The following is a 24,475-nucleotide window of genomic DNA, read 5'->3' on the forward strand; positions in this document are numbered from 1 at the left end:
CGTCCGTCCCCGCACTATGAGATGGCGCTGCCTTAGAGATAGACCAAATTCTGCTTCCGCCGATCCACGTATTAACATGTAACGCAGTCAATGAGATTGCTGCTAACACAGAACCTTTTCTTCTAGCGGATCACACTCGCGCAGTGATACCTGAACGCGCGAGGTATTGTAACGAGTGTACAGACCTCCGATTAGTCAGTCTGCATTTGTCTGCACCAGTCTGTACCAGTCTGCATTAGCCTGTACCAGTCTGCATTTCTCTGTACCAGTCTGCATTTCTCTGTACCAGTCTGCATTTCTCTGTACCAGTCTATAGTCAAGTTTCAGTCTGCACCTAATAAGATTACCATATTCCTGTACATAACTATGAAGATAAATGAACAGACACTTTGTCAAGTATCAGAGATATGTGAGAATAAGATTAACGTACCAAGACAAAAGGAACTTCAGATTGTCAATTGTAAACAGCATCCAGAATCAAGTTACGTAATGTCTATGCTTTTTATTATTTTAATAAATGTGTGTGAAAATTAATCAAGTTCTGTTTAAAGTTGGTCACCGTCAATCTGCTACTCTAAGCATGCAAGTGCAATTTCTATCGTCTGACCTAACGGCAGAAGATAAACACACCACGATAAGACCACAAGACATATTGCTGACACTCGCCTACTTCGTTAGAGCAACAAGTCAAATTATCTGATGATGTGTGTACCGAAGGTCTTACAGTACACACACCACAGCTACTCACTCCAAAGCTTTCAAATAATCAAGCAGGCCTTCAGTTTCCTCGAACGAGAAGGCCTCACTGTTGATCTGTGCCTCAGGCCCGTGATAGGACGCATACAGAGGACATGGAAATATCTCTGTGCTTTTGTCTTCTTGATGAAGTTTCATAATCCTCAACTTCATATACAATATAAGACAAGCGATGAAGGATATGATTAAGTAAAAAGTACAATTTTAGAAACATTCTCCATAGTTCCACTTTCATATAATCTTAAAAATGAATACCAATTCCCCAGAATTATCTCACTAGCCTGCACTTGGCATGATAGCACACTCGTTCCTTCTGCTGAGTGTCCAAGGACCACATGCAACCCAGCTGTTTCACTTCTTTGGTCCTGACGATGAGATGTTTCACATAGTCATCCTGAGTATTGTGGAGGTGAAATGAGAACAGTGTATTCGTTGTTATTTTGGTCTCGCCAACACTTAGCAGAATGATCAGTGTGAAAACTGTAGCATCTTGGTTCTCTGTATTAGACGCAAACTTTATGACAGGCAGTCTTGTATACCACTCTCTCTGATTTCGATGTACATTGAGAGCTATCTGTCGATGCCTTATCAAAACAAATCTGCGAGGCCATTCGTCTGAGTGTGGTACGCAGTTATCATCTTGTAGGTGGTATCCCAATGGGAAATAATCTTGATACGTGCGTCCACTGGAAAACTTTTCCACAATCCATGCTTCAAAATGAATCTTCTACAAGGAATCTAGAATTTTTCAGAGTTTTCGCAGTTGGCACAGCTTTGGTGACAGTGTAGAAAGTGAGGTAGTCAATGCAAATGTTAATCCATTGATCTCTGTTTGTCGAGTTCGGGTACCACCAGAAGAGATTGGTTCCAGTCTGGTAGAATGGCACTGTTATAATCATAATGAATATCAAATGTCCCTGAGTTAACTGTAGCACATGCTTCCATCACTGACATTCCTTACAGTCACTCAGATAGTGTCTAGTCACTGATGTCTGCGTCGAATTCCTGGTGACCAGATTTTGCAGCATCATGGAAATGTTTCAGGATAGTTGGCTGCAGATAAGCTGGGATCACAAGCAACCATTTCCATGGCACTGGATCACATTTCATCTTATATAATACTCTATTCATTAATTGGAATTCTCCTTTCATCTGTTCCTCTTCCTTCACGGCTTTTATGGCTTTCAGCTGTGCTAGATCTCTCCATTGACCAGAAACATCATTTAACCCTTTAAATGAGAATAGTAAAAACACTATGTGATCAAAAGTATCTGGACACCTGGCTGAAAATGACTTACAAGCTGGCGGCTCTCCATCGGTAAATTCTGGAATTCAATATGGTGTTGGCCCACCCTTAGCCTTGATGACAGCTTACATTCTCACAGGCATACGTTCAATCAGGTGCTAGATGGTTTCTCGGGGAATGGCAGTCCATTCTTCATGGGGTGCTGCACTGAGGAGAGGTATTGATGTTGATCGGTGAGACCTGGCATGAAGTTAGTGTTCCAAAACATCCCAAAGGTGTTCTATAGTACTTTCAACAGGCCAGTCCATGACAGGGATGTTATTGTCGTGTACCTACTCTGCCACACGCCGTGCATTATGAATGAGTGTTCGATCGTGTTGAAAGATGCTATTGCCATCCCTGAATTCCTCTTCAACAGTGGGAAGCAAGAAGGTGCTTAAAACATCAATGTAGGCCTGTGCTGTGATTGTGCCACACAAAACAACAAGGGGTGCAAGGGCCACTCAATGAAAAACACGACCACATCGTAACACCACTGCCTCCGAATTTTAGTGTTGGCACTACACATGGTGGCAGATGACATTCATCGGGCATTCGCCATACCCATAACCTGCCATCGGATCACCATATTGTGTACCGTGATTCGTCACTCCACACAACATTTTTCCCCTGTTCGATTGTCCAATGTTTACCCTCCTTACACCAAGCAAGGTGTATTCTGGCATTTACCGGCATGATGTGTGGCTTATGAGCAGCCACTCAACTGTGAAATCCAAGTTTTCTCACCTCCCACCTGTCAGTCATAGTACTTGCAGTGGATCCTGAGGCAGTTTGGAATTCCTGTGTGATGGTCTGGATAGATGTTTGGCTATTATACATTACAACCTTCTTCAACTGTCAGCGGTCTCTCAGTCGACAGATGAGATCGGCCTGTATGCTTTTGTGCTGCACATGTCCCTTCACGTTTCCACTTCACTATCACATCAGTAACAGTGAACCTAGGTATATTTAGGAGTGTGGAAATCTCGCGTGCAGACGTATGGCACAAGTGACACCCAATCACCTGACCACGTTCGAGTCCACGAGTTCCGCGGAGCACCCGATGCTGCTCTCTCACGATATCTATTGACTACTGAGGTCGTTGATATGGAGTACCTGGCAGCACAATGCACCTAATATGAAAAACTTATCTTTTTGGGGGTGCCCGGATACTTTTGATCACATAGTGTATGTATACCACTGGTCTTAAACATTGCTCGTTACTTTAACTGCTACAAACAATCGACTGTATTGGAATTAATATATTCATAGTAGTATCTCTGGTTAGTATGAACACCATTTTTATGTTTCTAAGCCAGTATGCTCGATACATTAATAAGATGATACATTCATATGAATATTTATGATCATCTTTGAGGCACTTCTCTTCTGAGCTGGTTTTGTGTTTAGCTAGCATTTGTCACCTGTGGACTTACTATTCTGATATAAACAACAGTAAATTCACTTCACAGTATCATTTCCTCCATTATAAAGTGTAGTTATAGCCAGTTTTATTCTGCACTATACAAGGAAGCAAACAGTTCTTTACGAATTCAGTTTCTAGTTACAACCAATTTCACTAATTTTGTACAGTGAATTGTACTTTTAACGAAGAATCAGCATTGCAGATAATATTGTTTCACAAATTATCTCGAAGATGATAGCTGCTGAAATAAGATATTTCTGTTGAAAGTCCATGCGTAGGACAATCGTGAAAAATGTGCAACTTGATAAAAACACTTTATGCACACACCTAAAAATAACCTAAATGTAACAGTCATACTATTTACACATTTTACTACTCAGTTTTGGTTGGTTTTTATAGTTGGAGGGCTCATTCTGACATTTGTGAACTTTTTTATGTCTCTAAAAATGATTTCACGGAGATGACATAGTTCCATGGCAGATGAGGTTCTGGCTGATTGTGTAATGAACTGCTGGTTACAGAAGAGCACACAGAAGGCTCAGAATTTGGAGAGGACTCTGTTGCAGATGATATACCTACTACATCATTTCAGAAACAACTAGAGTAACTGATGGTAGTCTGGATAATATAGTATCAATTTGGTGAAACATCTAGCACACCTGTTGCCAGTGGGTACATTTTTTTCAAACTTTTTTAAGCTCAGATTTTTCCTGTGCTTGCAGAAGCATTTCATGAAAGCTGTGAAACTGACTCATACTGAAGTGGCTACATATGTGAATTTATGTGCATGGACACAAGAGATGAGTCTGCATTTAACACAAGATGCATGTGGAACCTATATTCAGATATTGGAAGAGTGTGTCTACAAAGGCATCATTTTTTATACATGCCAAGAGTTTCTTGTAGATGATAATGTTGCTGTTCAACAGCAAGAACTTCCTTTGGATTATTCTGCTAATTACTGGGAGAAATGACGCACAGTTCATAAGGAATGTGTTAACTTGTTTGCAAGCAAGACCTTGTTGTGACTTAAGACACTTCACTGCGCAATTCCTGGCGCTCTGTGAACGAGAACTGTGAAAAAATATTGATCATTTAGTACCTACACGAATTTAAGCTCACTTTAACTTTTTCTGTGGAAATAGGCAGCTAACGCAGGTTCTTTCAAGAAAAGTGTGCACACTGAACTCTTACCACATGATCTCATTTCCCAGATGTTAAAGATCATCATCAGTATTGAAACGAATGTTGGGTAAGAATATTGTGTTGCACTATATAATGTTCATCTTGATAGTACTGAAGTATTTTTATTTGGCTATTATGGTATGTGGCCTGCATCAATAGTACTCAATAGGAACACTACATCTTGTTATCAGATGCCGTTTCATCACATTTTCTAATGACAACACAATTAGAAACTGCTGTGTAGGTTACGAACGACGCACAAAATGGCAAAGCTGTTTTTGAATAAGGACCTGATTATGTACTTCACCCTTTGAATGAGAATGTGTGACTGCATACAAAATATTGAATATTACACGATAGTTGAAGTAACTGACGCAAACATTGTCAGCTTTCTCTTAATACATCAGCAAGGGCAGCAATGTGGATGAGGTTCTTGTTTGTCACGCAGACTTCCTTGATACTTGCCTCAAGGACCTCTTGCTAAGTAATCCAGCTCCATATATTTAGTTTAGTAACCTACTCAATGCTATTCATTTGGAGCACCAAGCACTTCTGTCACGAAGTAGCCATACATCGCCACTGCAGTGATAAGACTTCAACAACGAAAGCACGTATAAACTGGTCTGAGTATGTAGTGAGCAACTGAATCACAAGATGGCAACCATTACAGATGATCGCAGACCCTACTACAGTTGCAGCAGCAATCACTGGTCTTTGGTCAATTACAAAACACTAGAGAGCTTGACAGCAATGGCAGAAAGCAGTACAAAACTGACAGCTGTCAAATATGTACCACACTGTGGAGTTTTCATCATAAACTGACTGTATGCCTGGACAGGAGTATTGTCCTGTTATGTCTGCAATAATGCATCTAACAAAAGCAATTATGCAGTGGGCTGTATAAACCAGAAAGCAGAGCGTATTTAAGTAACACTTCAGGTGAAAACTCTAAAGAAAATCTTTCATTACTCAAAAGTTCCCACACATTGCACAAGTAGTGTAGCGGTGGTTACCCATTTTTACCCTAAATAAGTAGTCATTATATGTAACTAAACCAGATGTTAACACATTTAATTTGCTGTTGCTGATTTTTATTGCTATGTGTTGGCCAAGGAATTCCATATTTTCTGGTTAATTTTTGTTTATGTGGAGAAATGTTTATATTGGTGAAGAACATTGTATACAAGTGCCACATAAACCTACTGGTAATTTCTTTCACTACTGGCTGGATAGTTTATGTATGAATTAGGAATGTTACCTGTAAGCCGATACAATAAAACACATCAGTAATGGTAGTGAAATTTACATTTTTGTCGCCACGGAAAAAGACATCAAAGAAAACTTGAAATGCCCAATACCCACACAGAAATTAAAAATAAAATATTGCTCATTGTCTTCCAGTTCTGCAGCTCAGTATCATGAGAAACATGTAGTTGCAGGGAGGGAGAAAAAGAACTGACAGTTTGTAAATATTGTAATACCTTTTCATTGTTAATGGCTTCATATGGCTGCGCTGTTCACATAAATATGAGAAACGAAACTCACACCACACACATTTATTTTCACAAACGTCCACACTAACTTTCACTTTCTGTTTCACGGTCCTCCTATGCATTGCTTCTCAGTGCTGCTCAGTAACATAACTTGGGTTGGGCTAGCATTACCATTCCATACTAGGAAATATTAGAACAAATATAGAATTGCAGCACCTGCCACACGATTTTTAGTAATCATTTTTTAATTGATACAATTAGTTCTCAATATGTTACATCTGACACTCATATCATTAACAGATTAATTAGCCCAACAATACAGACAGTTAAATACATGTTGTACCAATTGATGTCCCTGATAGTTAGCAAAACATTCTTTTATTATAACTGATGTCATTTAAATTGAAAACTTTCCCTTTCATACCTGAAATTTGAATTTATATTTGTTATTTTACCCCATAGTGGATATTTTTAAATTTGTCTGATTTTGGAAGTGTGTATATTCAACTGAATCATTGAACAACTAAAAAGTGTATTTAATTGGCTGCAACTTAGGATAATTTAACCAATTACATACAGGTCTCACAGATGTAGCATATTGAAAACACACAGTATCACAATTAGAAACTGTCTGAAAATGATGTGCCAGAGATTGCACTTTTGTTTACATTTTAGAATTTCCTAATTTGGTATAGGTAATACCAGCACAAACTATATTACATCACTGAGCAGCAATCCACCTGGGGACACTGGAGTTTATTATTTCCAAAAATTTTGGATAATTTAGGGAAACAGTTTTATGGGGGAATTAAGTATCCTTCGAACTCCCACTCCCAGCAATTGGAGAGCTTGTAAGAACAACATCTTTTGGGAGATGTGGGCGTGGAGAGGCGGACAACTGACCAGAAAGTGAGAGTCTGTATGATGTTTCTATGAGAACAGTGCAGCCAGACAAAATCAGTTAACAATAAAATTACATTAAAATTAATAGAAACTGTCAACTCTGTTTCTTTGTGTGTGCTCCCTCCCCACAACTGCGTGTTCCTGGCAATGCTGACTGGCAGAAATACAAGGCAGCAAGTAACTGTTTATCTTTAATTGTGAACAATGTATCACAAAACCTACAGGTAAGTATTCTTGGAACCAATTGGATAGTTTAGGTATGAAATAGGAATGCAACTTTTGGCGTGGACAAAACACATTCCAGCAATACCAGTGAAATCTATATCTGCTGTCACCATCCAATAAACCTGTAAGTTGCCCAACGTTCACTTACAGTTCCTAGTTTTTCTTTTTTTTTTTCCTGGCACTTATTCCTTCTTCACCTCTCATAACAATTTGTGTATTACAAAAATATCAATTAGTGCTGCATTTCAGAGTCCACATTAAAATTTTAGTTACTCTGTAGCTGACTCTTAAAGTTTAAAAATCAGTAAGACAAGTCAAAGGCTATATAGTTTTGCGATGTATAAATCAAGTATTCGGGCAAACATAATTTAGTATTAATCACTTATCATTAAAACTGTATGACGAATCAAAAATTTACCTCTCACATACGACATGTAGCATTGCCAAAGAAGGGAATCATAATATAACAAGAAGAAGGAGCAGGGACTTAAAGGGAAAGGGTAGAATGAAAGAAATTCTAAAGGGGCAGTAGGGTACAGGAGTATAAACGACTGATGAGCCACAGCCTGCAAAGACAGTAACTGGAAGTGTGTATCGGTGAGGAGGTAACCCTGAGCAGGAAGACAAGGAGACAGAGACTGGGAAGAGGCAGAAGGCTGTAAAGAAGTTCGGATGTTAGTTAAAGGGTATGGGAGAGAGGAGAAAGTACAAAATGAAAGGAAGTGGATGGCATGGAAAGCAGGTGGAGGAGAGAGGGGGTGGCAGGGACTGCATGCTGCAGGCACCTGGAGAGTGGGTGGCAAGGCAGTCGACTGGAGGATACAGGGAGGGCGACAGATGACCATGCTGTGTAAAGGGGAGCTGGAGTCAGGGAGTGGGCTATCGAGCGCTGGACTGCCGGTAGCAGCTGGCAAGTACAGCGCAGCCGCGTGCAAGGAGCCAGGAGCAGACGTGTGTATGTGTGTGTGTGTGTGGGGGGGGGGGGGAGGGAGTGGAAGGAGTGGGGGGCGGGGGCGGGGGGTAAGAGCGAGAGCTCTCGGTGCGGATCAGCCAGTACTAATGAGCGGGGGAGGGGGGGGAGCGCGGTAGGTGCCTGGTGTGGGGTTGGGTGCCAGGTGTGGACCAGACAGTGGGGTTGGGTGCCAGGTGTGGACCAGACAGTGGGATTGGGTGCCAGGTGTGGACCAGACAGTGGGGTTGGGTGCCAGGTGTGTACCAGACAGTGGGGTTGGGTGCCAGGTGTGGACCAGACAGTGGGGTTGGGTGCCAGGTGTGGACCAGACAGTGGGGTTGGGTGCCAGGTGTGGACCAGACAGTGGGGTTGGGTGCCAGGTGTGGACCAGACAGTGGGGTTGGGTGCCAGGTGTGGACCAGACAGTGGGGTTGGGTGCCAGGTGTGGACCAGACAGTGGGGTTGGGTGCCAGGTGTGGACCAGACAGTGGGGTTGGGTGCCAGGTGTGGACCAGACAGTGGGGTTGGGTGCCAGGTGTGGACCAGACAGTGGGGTTGGGTGCCAGGTGTGGACCAGACAGTGGGGTTGGGTGCCAGGTGTGGACCAGACAGTGGGGTTGGGTGCCAGGTGTGGACCAGACAGTGGGGGTGGGTGCCAGGTGTGGACCAGACAGTGGGGTTGGGTGCCAGGTGTGGACCAGACAGTGGGGTTGGGTGCCAGGTGTGGACCAGACAGTGGGGTTGGGTGCCAGGTGTGGACCAGACAGTGGGGTTGGGTGCCAGGTGTGGACCAGACAGTGGGGTTGGGTGCCAGGTGTGGACCAGACAGTGGGGTTGGGTGCCAGGTGTGGACCAGACAGTGGGGTTGGGTGCCAGGTGTGGACCAGACAGTGGGGTTGGGTGCCAGGTGTGGACCAGACAGTGGGGTTGGGTGCCAGGTGTGGACCAGACAGTGGGGTTGGGTGCCAGGTGTGGACCAGACAGTGGGGTTGGGTGCCAGGTGTGGACCAGACAGTGGGGTTGGGTGCCAGGTGTGGACCAGACAGTGGGGTTGGGTGCCAGGTGTGGACCAGACAGTGGGGTTGGGTGCCAGGTGTGGACCAGACAGTGGGGTTGGGTGCCAGGTGTGGACCAGACAGTGGGGTTGGGTGCCAGGTGTGGACCAGACAGTGGGGTTGGGTGCCAGGTGTGGACCAGACAGTGGGGTTGGGTGCCAGGTGTGGACCAGACAGTGGGGTTGGGTGCCAGGTGTGGACCAGACAGTGGGGTTGGGTGCCAGGTGTGGACCAGACAGTGGGGTTGGGTGCCAGGTGTGGACCAGACAGTGGGGTTGGGTGCCAGGTGTGGACCAGACAGTGGGGTTGGGTGCCAGGTGTGGACCAGACAGTGGGGTTGGGTGCCAGGTGTGGACCAGACAGTGGGGTTGGGTGCCAGGTGTGGACCAGACAGTGGGGTTGGGTGCCAGGTGTGGACCAGACAGTGGGGTTGGGAGCCAGGTGTGGACCGGACAGTGGGGGTGGGTGCCAGGTGTGGACCAGACAGTGGGGGTGGGTGCCAGGTGTGGACCAGACAGTGGGGGTGGGTGCCAGGTGTGGACCAGACAGTGGGGGTGGGTGCCAGGTGTGGACCAGACAGTGGGGGTGGGTGCCAGGTGTGGACCAGACAGTGGGGGTGGGTGCCAGGTGTGGACCAGACAGTGGGGGTGGGTGCCAGGTGTGGACCAGACAGTGGGGGTGGGTGCCAGGTGTGGACCAGACAGTGGGGGTGGGTGCCAGGTGTGGACCAGACAGTGGGGGGGGGGGGAGGGGGTGCTAGGTGTGGACCAGACAGTGGGGGTGGGTGCCAGGTGCAGACTGGTGAGTGAGGGAGTGGAAGGCATTGGAAGTGGACTATAGGGTAATAATAAACCACTCCTTTCTACGATCATAATGCAAATGCAAATCTTATTACTCACATTAATACTTCAAAATAAAACTCCAGCATGTCTATTACTGTGTTACAAGGATATGTGACACATGGAAGTGGCAATAAAACTGAACTTACATTAGGGTTAACAACATGTGCTCTGAGGGGTGATAGGAACAAAGGAGAAATGTTACCCATTTTAGTCAATGCACTGAAATGTTGCACAAAAGGGCTATAAAATCACTAACTTTTTTCTAACTGCAGTTCCAATTGATACCATCTGTCAATAATAACCATAACATCTTCACCTACATAAAGGGTCTCAGAAACTGTTGTGAAGCAATGTTACAAGTGTACAACTCTCAGTATGTGATAGGTTAATTTAAAAACACAATTATTCTATTATTAGTGGAAAATATTCTATATTTCGAATTAATGACAGAAAAAACTTGTACACTATTTGCTTAGCATCTAGGTTTAGTCAAAAATTTCAAATGTAAGCTGGGTATAGCTACGTATTTCTGCAAACTAATAACAGAATACTATTTTTAGTATTATTATTGCAAGCACAGTTTTTTTACCTGTGGATGAGATTTGTAAGAGGTTCTATCAATTTTTTACCAAGCCGAGGTTCCAAAGGGGTCAGAGCACCAAACTGAAAATAAAACAAAAGAATGTGAAGGGTATCTATATTTACTTTGCTACGAGAAACTGACGGGGGAAAATCAGAAGCAACTCAACCAGTTCATGTTACCTGGAGATGAGTTCTATCAAAGGCTGCGAAAGTTTACGCCCAATTTTCGGTTCTATGTGAGTCATAACTCCAAACTGCAAAGTTGAAACCAGTACGAACAATGAAGTGCTGAGTCAGTCACCTTTAAAAGTGAAGCTCAATCTACAGATATAAAATTTCATCCAGGTCTGCCACTTTGAATTACATCTAAAATGATGTGCACATAGAAAGAATAGGGGAAACAAGGTAGCACATTTTATGCTGACTTAACACACACATTGTTACAATGGATCTGCAGTTTACTTCAGGAGTATAAACTGAATTAATATGGGATAATGTAAACTTTAATAGAAATATGCTGTGCTGATTTTCCTAACTACTGAAAGAAATGCATGTGTCACCTCATTCTGGATTGAATGGTTAAATGCAGTAGAGGTAAAATGAATGAAAATGTGTTTGCAAAAACATTATTATTATTATTATTATTATTATTATTATTATTATTATTATTATTATTATTACAACATCTACAAGGGAAGTTTTTAAAAGTGATAGAGAAACTTTGATTTTTGGGGACATTCTCTCTGCATCTTATAAAAGTGCTGTCCATCAAGTAATATGCGCAAGTGCATTCTCTCAAACCACTAATGAAGTCACAATATTTTGTATATGGAAAATTAGAGAGCCCCTACTGGGATCTCAAAACAATGGTCCTAGGTTTTCTTTGATTTTGGAAATAGAAATACATCACATGGATTCAAATGTCAGTTGAGACGGATGTCCGAATTTGGGAGTCCTCAATACACTAAGGTGACAAACGTCATGGGATAACTACTAACATTGTGTCAGATCTTTTGCCTAGTGTAGAATGCAACTTGACATGGCATGGGCTGAACAAGTAGCTGGAAATACCCTGCAGAAATAGTGAGCCATGCTGCCTCTACAGCCGTCCATAATTGCAAAATTGTTGCTGGTCCAGGATTTTGTGCATGAACTGACCTATCAATTATATCCCATAAATGTTCAATCGGATTCATGTCAAGCAATTTGAGTGGTCAAACCATTCACCCAAATTGTGGGGGCTTTTAGACAGTCATTTTTCCCTCGCTCCATTTGTGAGTAGAACAAAATATCCTCTGCCATGCACCGTACGGTGGCCTGCAGAGCATTTATATGTAGATGTGGATTACAAGATAGTACTAAACTTCTGGAGCTTGTCACCACATTTGAATTGTCGAGAATGTTTTTCAAACCAATCGTGAACAGCTATAGCCTGGTGACATGGTGCATTGTCATCCACAAAAATTCCATCCTTGTCTGGGAACATGAAGTCCATAAATGGCTGCCAATTGTCTACCAAGTAGTCGAACATAACCATTTCCAGTCAATGTTTGGTTCAGTTGGACCAGAGGTCCCAGTCCATCCCGTGTAAACACAGCCCACATTATTATGAAGGCACAACCAGCTTGCACACTGTCTTATTGACAACTTAGGTCCACGGCTTGTTGGGTATTTACCGCACTCAAACCCTACCATTAGCTCTTAACAACTGAAATCAGGACCATGCCATGGTTTTCCAGTTATGTAGGGTCCAACTGATATGTTCACAAGCCGAGGAGAGGCACGGCAGGCGATGTGTGTCTAGCAAAGACACTCACATCAGTCGTCTGCTGCTATAGCCTATTAATGCCAAATTTCACTGCACTGTCCTAACGGATACATTTGTTGTATGCTCCACACTGATTTCTGTGGTTATTTCAAGCAGTACTGCTTGTTTGTTAGCACCGACAACTCGATGCAAATTTCGCTGCTCTTGTCTTGTCAGACTGCATTGTCTCTGATGACAGGTAATGCCCGAGATCTGTATTCTAGGCACACTCTTGACACTGTGGATCTCAGAATACTGAATTCCCTAGCGATTTCTAAAATGGAATGACCCGTGCGTCTAGCTCTAACTACCATTCTGCGCTCAAAGTCTGTTAAATCCTGTAATGCGGCCATAATCACTTGGGAAACATTTTCACATTAATCACTTGAGTACAATTAACAGCTCTGCCAATGCACTACCATTTTATACCTCATGTATGTGATACTACCACCGTCTACATATGTGCATATAACTAGACCATGACTTTAAGTCACCTCTGTGTACGAGGTGTGGCTAGAAAAAAACCGGACTAGTACTGGTGAAACAATAAAACGAATGCAATAAGGCTGAAAGTCGCGTGGCCTGTCACGTGACTCTCGCTCCGCCTACTGCTCGAGTTTCATCTGCCTCCTGCACTCAGTCTGCCCATGGCATCTGTTTTAAGTAGTTGACGTTTTGTCTGTGCATCGGAAAGTGTTGAGTGTACAGAAAGAACAGCGTGTTAACATCAAATTTTGTTTCAAACTAGGAAAATCTGCAAGTGAAACGTTTGTAATGTTACAACAAGTGTACGGCGATGATTGTTTATCGCGAACACAAGTGTTTGAGTGGTTTAAACGATTTAAAGATGGCCGCGAAGACACCAGTGATGACACTCGCACTGGCAGACCATTGTTAGCAAAAACTGATGCAAACATTGAAAAAAATCGGTAAACTTGTTTGACAAGATCGCCGTTTAACAATCAGAGCAGTGTCTGAGTTAACAGGAGTTGACAAGGAAAGTGTTAGGCAGATTCTTCATGAAAGTTTCAACATGAACAAAGTGTGTTCAAAAATGGTTCCAAAGTGTCTCACAATTGAACAGAAGGAACGCCGAAGAATGATTTGTTCTGACATCCTGGAAAACATTGAAAGTGATCCCACCTTCTTACAAAATGTTATTACTTGCGATGAATCGTGGTTTTTTACTTACGATCCCGAAACTAAACGCCAATCGATGCATTGGAAAACTCCTGGTTCTCCACGACAAAAAAAGGCACGAATGTCAAAATCGAAATTCAAGGCAATGATGATTGTTTTTTTTTTTTTGACATCAAAGGGATTGTGCACATTGATTGGGTACCAGAGGGACAAACAGTGAATCAGCATTACTACATTAGCGTCCTGGCTACCCTACGTGAGCGAGTACGGAGAAAACGGAACGATTTGTGGAGAAAAAAGTCATGGATCCTTCACCAAGACAATGCCCCAGCTCACAGTGCGTTGTCAGTCAAGACGTTTTTGGCAAAAAACAACATTCCCATCTTAGATCATCCACCCTACTCACCTGATTTGGCCCCCTGTGACTTTTTTCTTTTCCCTACAGTCAAGTCAGCTTTGAAAGGAACTAGATTTGAGACTGTTGAAGCAGTAAAAGAAAAAGCGACGGAAGTAATGTATGGACTTACCGAAAATGATCTGCAGCATTGCTATGAACAGTGGAAAATTCGTATGGAGCGGTGTAGAGGCCGAGGAGGAGAGTACATTGAAGGAGATAACATGAAATTGTAAATAATTGTAAATAAATGTTTTTTCCAGCATCAGTCCGGTTTTTTTCTAGCCGCACCTCGTAAATGCCTATTTTGTGAGCAACCAATGAGCAGGTATGTTATGCTACTAGACCAAGGACCCATGCTGATGTGCACCTAAATACTTCTTTTGAAAAGTTTTGGAAACCATTCTACACCATATCCATCTATGGCTATTGCCTGACCAAGCACAGTGTGTGAATACATTTTTTTCCCAATTCTTTTGTATTCCCTTTCAGGAGAAAATAATAATAATTGTAAAAGGTTATGGTTAGTGTTACGTTTATCATTTTTTCCAGGTACAAGAATTGCTCCATTAGTTACCCTCTGCACAAGAACGTGATACAGAGATTGAAATTCATACAGAAAATGATTCTCAGGCAGAAAATGACTGATCAAGCCTCATTAAGCTGCTAGATCAATCTCATTTATTTTTTATCATTTCCTTGTGGCCCACATTTCTAGTCATCTCATGTCAAACTGCACAACTAGAGAGAGAGAGAGAGAGAGAGAGAGAGAGAGAGAGAGAGAGAGAGAGCAGTAACTGAAGTCCTATGCAAAATTCTTTTAACACTTGCATGTTCTATTTTTATGTTCTTAGCATTCTCACTTTGTTTTGTTCTGCAAACAACTATTATAACACAGAGAGCATAAAATAAATGTATCTATATTTTTTTGATTCTAATGGCTCAAACAATATCTTCAATGAGACTATTAAGAGGTAAAGCAATGCATGGAATACTTTTGTAAATACAAGTTTGAAATAACTTCAGAGAAAGAGCAATACATAATCACATTAAGATGATATATACCCTATTTACCAAAGTATAAGATGACAATGAATATACGGCCCTCTGATTTTTTTTAAAGAGCTCCTTGAGAAAGTCTTATTTTTAACACACTTTTACTAATCAAAATTGTAATTTTGATGTTTTTGATTGATATGAAGTATCTGCCAAAAAAAGTTATCATAATACCTATTCTAAACTTATGCAATTTATTGATTATGTACATTTTGACAATACAAGGAGAAATAAATAAACAAAAAGAAATGGTTTACACTAGGTATTATCTTCACTTTTTTCTTTACTACCTAAGCCAGTTGTCTGGGGTCATCATCATCATCAAAGTCATCATCAGCATCAGCAGCAGCAGCATTACCAGTCACAGTTTATTTATGCCAATGACATGTTTCGAATGATTAAACCTTGATCAGGTGGATTTACATGTGTGGGTAACTTGTGGCAGTCTCCAATGGTCACAGGCTCCTTTCTCCATCATAACATGACCCGTAAACTTTCATATAACACATGTGATGTGTTACGACAGAGAAAGGAGCCTGTGACCACTGGAGTCAGTGCCACGAGTTACCCCAAAATCTTAACACAACACGGACATGTTGTACTAACACAAGCAAATGCACCGGATGATGGAGGTTTAAACTTTGAAACACATCGTGGGTATACAAAACGGTGCCTGGTAACAGTAAACTTTTTGTTTCACTCCACATCAATAACGGCCATGGTAAAACCTAACCTAAAATGTTCACATCATTATTGGTATCATTATCTGGGATGATAGTGACACCTATGAGAGGTGAGTAAAGAGATAAGGTATTCTTATATACAAGCAGCAATGAAATTTATAATCTTGGCTATCACCAATGGTGGATCCTCAGAACACAGTCCCCCTGCTTTTATATTCATGAAGCTTTTCACTTGGCCTTACGAGGAATAGTGGAACCCCTCCTACACCTTTCTAACCATTTAAAAAAATAAATAAACACAAAGCGGCTGTTGGGAATCAAATTCAGGACCTCAGCATTACTAGCAAAAATGCTAATCACTAGCTCACGTGACCAGCTCGTTTTCACAGTTGTATTATTAGCTTTTAGTGATGCGACATTAGAAGACTTGAAAGGTTAAGTATCACACCAAAAAATAGTGTGTGACAACTGCTGTAGAATAGATACTGTGATGGACGAGGAGACAAAATATGAAGCAGTCAGTCAACATAGTTTCAAATGAAGAATCAGCATTATCATCTGTGATAAACAGACAGACACCGAATCAACAGTCACCACTGCAGAAAATAGCGACATCACTGGAAAAAATAGTTTCACAGTCATTGCCTGTGATGCGTTGTGAGCATCTAGTATCAGAAATATTTTATGTTCTGTTTCTGTTCTTGTTCTAAATGGCCACCTCATTCAGTCATGCTTAAAGACATGTAGCATGTCACTGTGCTCCACTTTAAAGAGTACTAGAGTGTACACTATTGTTACATACCCTCCCTACTACTTTGATGTAAACACAATGGGGCTGCCACTATTGCCACGTTACCAGTTTGTTTTGACACGCAAAAGATATGGTAATTTGTTATGAGTACTGGGGTGCAGTTGTTGATATTCTCAGACAGACAATTCTATCAATACTTTCCAAGTTCTTGCAATAAAAACATTTTTTGATAATATACGTAAGATGTTCAAAGCTAATATATTGTATAATGAAGGCTGTTATAATTCAAAATAGTTTGCCACTATTGTGGCACCACCAACGCCAGTTTCATTTCACATATTTCACACTTTACATAGCTTCATATTATTGATATTTGTATGGGGGACACCACATACCATAAGACAGCCTCAACTCATGATAATCAAATCATAACGTGCAAAAGATTTTACTTTCTTTAGAAATAGGAATAAAATTCTTTACTAATGTGTTTAAAAACAAAATCTCAAAATCTTCTTCCCAATCACTTTTAATTTTTTAGCAATTACATGTTGTGCTTCAAAATGCAAACTCAATGTAATACACTTGTTGTTATGCATCATCATCATCACATTAAAGTGGTCCAACGGATGATCACGTCATTTTGTTAAACTGTCAGATATTCGCCAAGAGAAGCAACCATTCAAGTACTTTTAGTAGAGCAGTTGTTGGGATCACTCTACTACCTAGCTGACTAACCGGCACTTCCATTTTCTTAAATCCCAGGATCGACCAAAATCCATGACAATTTCCAAAACGATTGCCTGATTAGTGGAGTTACAAAGACAAAACAGCAAGGTCACCTGTCCCTTCTCCCTTGAAGAATCCACGGCCAAAGGATTCCACAAGGAGAAATGGATGGACAGCCAATTCGATCTTTTGTATTATCACCCGAGTCAAAGAACCATATAAGTAGTAGAGTGAAGGAAATGGCTTGTGGTCAACTTCTGATCCCAACCAGTGGTCTCCAAGTCACTGTAAATTAATGGCTGGCTGCTCGGGTCACATAACTGTAAAAAAAGTGACAAACTTTTCATAAGGGTAAAAAAACAACTTACTTGGATAAAATATAAAACCAGAACTGCTGCTTGGACATCATAGTCTAAAAGCAGAGGCAATAGGTCCCAAAGCATCAGTGTTTGCTGCAACACAGCACAGTTGGGGCACTAACAGGATATGGGCCACCAACAGAAAGGCAACACAACAACAATGGAGGAGGTCCTCTCACCTGAGGATGTTACCACAGATCAGTCAAGTGTTGCCAATACAGACCAGGCAAAGCATACGAAACTTCTTTCGGTACCAGCGTAGGGAAGATCATAGTGTACCCTTTTCATTGTTTGTAGTTTGTTCATAGTAGCAATAGTGTGCAATACTCTGCTACAATCCTACAAAAGGCAAAGGCGCAGTGCCAACTGCGAGTCAGATCCCGGTATCTGTATCTCTAACATTTCCTGGTTGGTAGCCATCTTTGCTACCCAACTGCCAAGCTCAATCCCCATAATCCCAATACAAGCAGAGGAATACAGTCGAGCTCTCAGTACCGTGGATGTCAGGAAGAAGACTGTGAATGGTCAAAACCAAATGATTCTGAGGGTAGCATTTGCTAGTTGAGGTTATGGCCTATAGGCTGCGTGGACTTACTGCAGACAACAAAATTTGCATGAATCTCTCTTGATCCAACATGGACAGGGGACACTGGCTGGTTAAGTAATTGTCAATGCTAATTAAATTCTCCTACAGCAATGTAACTGAGATTTATGTTATTTTATTTTGAAGGCTACCACTTTCGGCATTCCATTATGCCATTTTTAGGTCCCATATGCATCTATCCAAATAAACTAAATGTCACATAGTGCTATATATCCCTGGATGTCATGAATTCAGCCGTTTCACTAGTGCTTCATTCGGCTGAATTCATGACATCCAGGGATATATCACCTCACATATTTTGGAGTTCATGAACAACACTCCTACATTAGAATTAGTGGCAATTATTTAAGCCCTCTGCTGTATTTGCCCTCAACCTCATGCAAATTTGTCAATATCAATGAAATACTCAAACAGCCATCTAACTGAGATGTTATTTTAATTTGAAGCCTACCACTTTCGGCATTCCACTGTGCTTCTTCAGGCCCCGTATGCATCTCTCCAAATAAATGATAATGTCATATAGTGCCACATATATCCCTGGATGTCATGAATTCAGCCGAATGAAGCACTAGTGAAACGGCTGAATTCATGACATCCAGGGATATATGGCACTATATGACATTATCACTTATTTGGAGAGATGCATACGGGGCCTGAAGAAGCACAGTGGAATGCCGAAAGTGGTAGCCTTCAAATTAAAATAACATCTCAGTTAGATGGCTGTTTGAGTATTTCATTGATATTGACAAATTTGCATGAGGTTGAGGGCAAGTACAACAGAGGGCTTAGATAATTGCCACTAATTGTGGCAAGGAGTGTTGTTCATGAACTTCAAAATATGTGAGGTGATAGCTGATATGACTGAAAATGACTGACAATCTTTGAGACATCTATATTGAAGACTTTTGAACCAGTCAATTTGTAAAGAACTGAGAGAAACAAATGTTGAAATGCAGAGAGATCTACTATTTACTTTGGGCTGAAGAATACGTCCAAGCAGATTTTTGAGTGAGTTATCCAACACAGTTGGGAGACCCGCAAAGATGACCCAGTGAGAGGGATCGCAGACGTAGGCTGCTTTTGTGGTAAATAAATTGCCTTGCTGCAGAAAAGGATATGGCAGTTTCCTTGTTCATGTTAGCTGCAAACATGTATGGCTTAATGCTGTAATAAATGGTAGTATCTAACCTGTAGAGGAGGAATGCCAGCCTATGCCAGGAGATTGCCCATGATGCTCATTCAAAGGTATCAGTCGCAAGTCAGATCCTCCAATAGTTCGTCAGGTACAGTATCAGGTACAGTAGATGTAATGCTGATGGATATGGGTTCCGTAAAGAAAAATAGGGTGTAGTAGTCAGCACCTCAGAAGATATGACTGAGGCAGAGGTGAGTTTTAATTTCAACTCGCACACCTTTTTAAGTGTGTGAATATGTGGTAGCCACATCAACTGGGCATCAAATTAAAGTCCCAAAAAGTGAGATAGAAACCACATTGAGCAGTTCATTATTAAGGTAAAGTTCTGGATGTGGATGAACATTGCTGCAATGGCAAAAGTGCATACTGTAGCTGGCATTCAGCAACACTTCTGGTGGAAGAACAGGGTAACAAAAAATTAGCTTGTTGACCTATGTGGATGGTTAGACCATAGGCTCCACATCCACTGCAAATCCATTAACCACTATCGAAAACTAGTAACACTCAGCACAGACCCCATGAGACTCCACTCTCTTGTGTACGATTTGTACTTTAGATGTTTTCACTTTAACACAAAACTGCTAATGAGAAAGTTTCATGTAAAAGTCAGGAGGGGGCCACTGAGATCCCTCTCATATAAAGTTGGAAGGATGTTGTTGCACCACTGGTAGTAATAGGTCTTACTTAAGTCTAAGAAGACAGCAGTGAGGCATTGGTAATGGGTAAAAGCTGTCCCAACAGGAGAATTAAATTATCAGTTTTAAATCAGTCCTCCTGAAATCCCCAGTGGGAGCTGGGCAAAAGACCACTTGCCTCATGACAGCAAAACAGTCACTGGTTCATCTTTCATCCAAACAACTTGGACAGAAAATTTGTGAGGCTGATGAGTCTATAGCTGTCTATTCCATACAGGTTTTTACTCAGTTTAAAGACTGGGACAATAGTGCTATCACTCTACTGGGTTGGGAACTCATCTAACAACAAGATATGACTAACGACCACAAGAATGTGGTGTCTGCGATCCGCAGATAGGCATTATAGCATTCAATTGCGGATCGTATCATGTCCCAGATATTGGTTGTGAGAATGCTGGAAAGTTTTCATTTCCTAAAAGGAGCATTATATCGTTCCAGCCACTGTGTACTGAAGGATGACCTGTTATACTCTGTCTTTCATCTAGATGGAAGGTGGAGGGGTAGACGTCAGATGCAGATGCTCAAGTGAAGTGAGCCATAAAGTGATCTGCAATAATAGTACAGTCAGTACAAAAACTGCCATCTAAAAGGTTACCAGGAGAACTGGTTGCAGACAGCAGCTGTAGATACAACACAACTTAGTCCATACCTGTGAAGAAGAGGCATGGGTCACTATGGCAGTAATATATGTTTCTCAATATTTCTTCTGGTGTTTTGTGGACATGACAATCTGGAAATGAACACTGTCACAGAATTTATCACAGATCCTTCATTGATTAAGGGAATTAGGCTTCAGCAACAGACAGAGAATAATAGTTGAAATGTGCCACAATAAAATGAGTTGGAATGCTGCTGTTCAATAAATGTAAGTCAAGGTATGTGATACCTTGTTCCATTAGATTGCCTTGTTCAAATGTTCTAACACTACTCACAATGGGTTGTGGACATTGAAATCATCCAGGAGGAAGAAAAACAAATATAGCTGACCCATCTTGTTAACTATCTCCTGATGCATCAGTTTCCTACTTGGAGGGAGATATACATTGCACAGAGCAAAATCTATAGTTGTCTGTATGCAAACAACCACACCCTCTAATGCTGTGTTTTGAGTGTACATTCATATCTCTGTACATTTTTAGTGATCAAACACCAGACACCATCTGATGCTCATTTACAGCCAAATCTATTTTTGGAATAGGAACAGTGATTATGTAGGGAAGGGGTACATGTTTTAGGGAACAGAGTTTCCTGAAGGATAATACACGTTGCTTGATAAGCTGACAAGAAGTGTGAAAATAACCATTACTGTTCCACTGGATAATGGCAATAGGTGTATCCAGATGTAATGGAAAGGAAGTATGAAGATTGGTCACATTTTGCTTTCTGTTTGCACCATCTGTTGAGTAAGTACAATGTCCACAAGCATTATTCCAGTGTAGCTGGCGCCACTTTGTCAACCTTGACCTGTGGTCTTTTCCTTGTATTCATTGTTCTTTTTGTATTTAATCTTCTTGTGGAGTTTTGTCTCTGGTTGGGGTATCAGGTTGTACACGTGGAACACAGCACAAGAGCACTATTCTGTGGCACATAGCTCGCATCTCTATCAACCACTGGCTGATATCATGCCAAGAAGTAGTGAGAGTCTTCAGAGTATGCCCAGAGAGGTAACCCCCTGTTGGTGGATGACAGCTGGGTAGGACTCTTTCCCATCAGGGCAATCCCTGATGCAGGTGTATTGGGAAAAGGGGGGAGGAGATATTGTTCCATTTACAAACAGATATATTCAGACAGCCACCAGTGCCCAATAATGGTGAATATGTACATGTCTTCACCCTTGATATAAGGCTTACTCACAATTACTTTTCAAGTAATAAGTTCTATTCGAAATGCAAAATAAAAGCACCTATGTATCTTTTGGCATCTGTTGTATATGGCAGACAAAATGGATACTTCACTGCTCCAAGTTTGCATGCAGTTTTACATCTGTCTGCAAAGTGAGGACTAACATCCTGGACCATGTTGAGGCTCTTGTGAGCAGTGATGATGACAGGAATGTCAAGGAGCTCCTCACAGGAAACAATGCCTGTGACAGCAGCTGTTGCAGTTTTAATCAGGATACGGCTACTTTACATTTTGCTTATTGGGAGGGGGACTATTATTCACCAGTTCTTTTAAATCTGCTTTCCTCTCATTGCGTGGCTATGGAAGAAACAGTCTTGGGATCATACCTTTCCACACGGAACTTATTTTCTCTACTGAGAATGCTGGGGTCTTGTGGCTGCCAGCACGAGGTTTTATCCTTTTCATCACACACTGTCTGCCATGGTCCAGGGGCTGCTCTCCCCATGGGCGCCATCATGCCACAACAATGGCTGTCCAACATGATAACCGTTTCCCATGGCCCCTGTGCCCCATACGCAATAAGCAGATATTCCTAGGTATGTATGTGGAGTTGTCAGTTCTGGCACCAAGAGTACGATCTCTGCATTGTCAGGAAGCTATGACTTTTTGGGTATCTGACAACCCCCTTCCCAACTTACAATGAGCTGTCTACCATGTTACATGTTGTGCACCTAATTCAATCCACTCACACAAAAGGTGTTTAACTTAGGACTGTACAATGAGTGGAATGTATGCCACATTTGGTGACCTACGCTGCATATTCTGCACTACTGTAAAATTTTGGAAGAATGGAGGTAATACATGGAAGAGGGGATCATACACGAGTTAATGCAAATGAATGAGGAAAAAGAAGGCTACAAACAATGAAATAAGCAATTATAATCAGAATCCCACAAAAAAGGCAAGCTATCAACAGGGAAGCAATCCTACATACGAAGTCAGAGAGAACAAATAACCAGAGAGTAAAACTGCAGTGCAGATAAGGAGTAAGTATTGCAATGGCTTGGGGCCCTATGTTCACTACACATGTATCCACAGACGAGTTGCAAGCTCCATGTGAGTAACACTAATACAACTGCACCTATTGTGCAGTAGGTCTCCAAATGTCGTTTACTACCAACTGTTTTGATTCAACAACCATCCAACCCCATCAACACTGAGTGCACCCATATAAGTAAGTGTACACCAGGTCACCGAAGGACTTGTCCAAAAGCTAGCAAAGTTTCAATTCTTTCCTGTGTGCCTGTCGAAAACTCAAAGCCTGAAATAACATATGTTGAAAACTTTTATTAGTTAACGTAATTACCACACAGTATATGAAATTTTTTATGATGAGGACCTGAAAAGTTATTACTGTTCCTTTCCTGACAGTGAATAGTCTAATGATGGATTCTTCCAGTAGATGCCTCTGTAACACATACAATTTTGAAACGAGTGACTGTCAGCTGTAGGGAAACCTCCTTTAGATTTAAGTACTTGTTTTTGTAAATGCTATTTCACGTGTTCTAAGTTTTACAGTTGCCAACATTAGAAACTGTTTTACATGCAGCATGTGGCACCATTACAGGATTACTGTTCTTTCCACCAAATGATAAGCAAATAGACTGAAAATAATGTGATTCACTTAGATGCTGCCAAAGTAAAACACAAGGAAGATAGTGGAAGAGCAGTTGTTATCCACAAAGTCAATTCATTAAACATGTCAAAAACATCACTGCAAAAAATTTTGACAGAACACAGTTCTATTCCCCAATCCCTTGTCAGGAAAAAGTTTTTAATGTTGGCACTGGGCCAGAGACATACAGTATTGTTTGAATGAATATACCACAATTTGACTGCATATTTCTATACACTTCTTGTGTACAGTCAAGATTTTGGTTTTCACGCCCTTATCTAGTACAGTGTTCTTAGAACATTAACATTATTTTCCTGTGTACTGTGCAGAATGACAAATACACAGTTCAACACATTTGTTTAATACTGACATAAATGGCACAAAATTAACATCTTGTAGGAATGCAGCGCATTATCATACAAACTCATCATGTCTGGGAATGTCAGTATGTGGCACAATGGGCAAATGTCATATTTAACTTGGTTCTTCAAGTTAAAATGACAAAGAACTGTGTAACTTTCTCCATGATATAAAGTGACCAACTAGAGACTATGCCATAATATTCTCCTCCACCTTCTGAATTAGAAACAATTACTACAGCATCTACGTATGACTAACAAAATTTTGTGCATTTGTCATGCTATAATTTTCATGCGGTTTTTTTTAGCTTCTATATCATATGCCCAACAGGCCACTTTATGAACTCTGGAGAAGGGTACATATGGACCAGTATCATTTTACCCCCTCCTACTTCATTTGTATTCAATGCACTGGAAAAATTCGGTTACCAAGCTATAATTTCCCTAATTTTAACATGATGGTTATTTCTTGATATGCATCCGAG

General features: G+C 41.3%; 1 protein-coding gene across 1 annotated transcript in view; it reads right to left on the reverse strand.

Annotated features, from left to right (window-relative positions):
* The window catches only part of LOC126471106 (AP-3 complex subunit delta-1), a 258,217-nt gene that overhangs the window by 158,553 nt on the left and 75,189 nt on the right, over positions 1–24,475 (reverse strand). The window contains exon 8 of the mRNA XM_050099184.1: positions 10,712–10,785. Coding sequence (XP_049955141.1) covers positions 10,712–10,785 — 74 coding nt within the window. The remainder of the gene's footprint in view (positions 1–10,711; positions 10,786–24,475) is intronic.

Source organism: Schistocerca serialis, chromosome 3, assembly GCF_023864345.2.
Source record: "Schistocerca serialis cubense isolate TAMUIC-IGC-003099 chromosome 3, iqSchSeri2.2, whole genome shotgun sequence".
NCBI lineage: Eukaryota > Metazoa > Arthropoda > Insecta > Orthoptera > Acrididae > Schistocerca > Schistocerca serialis.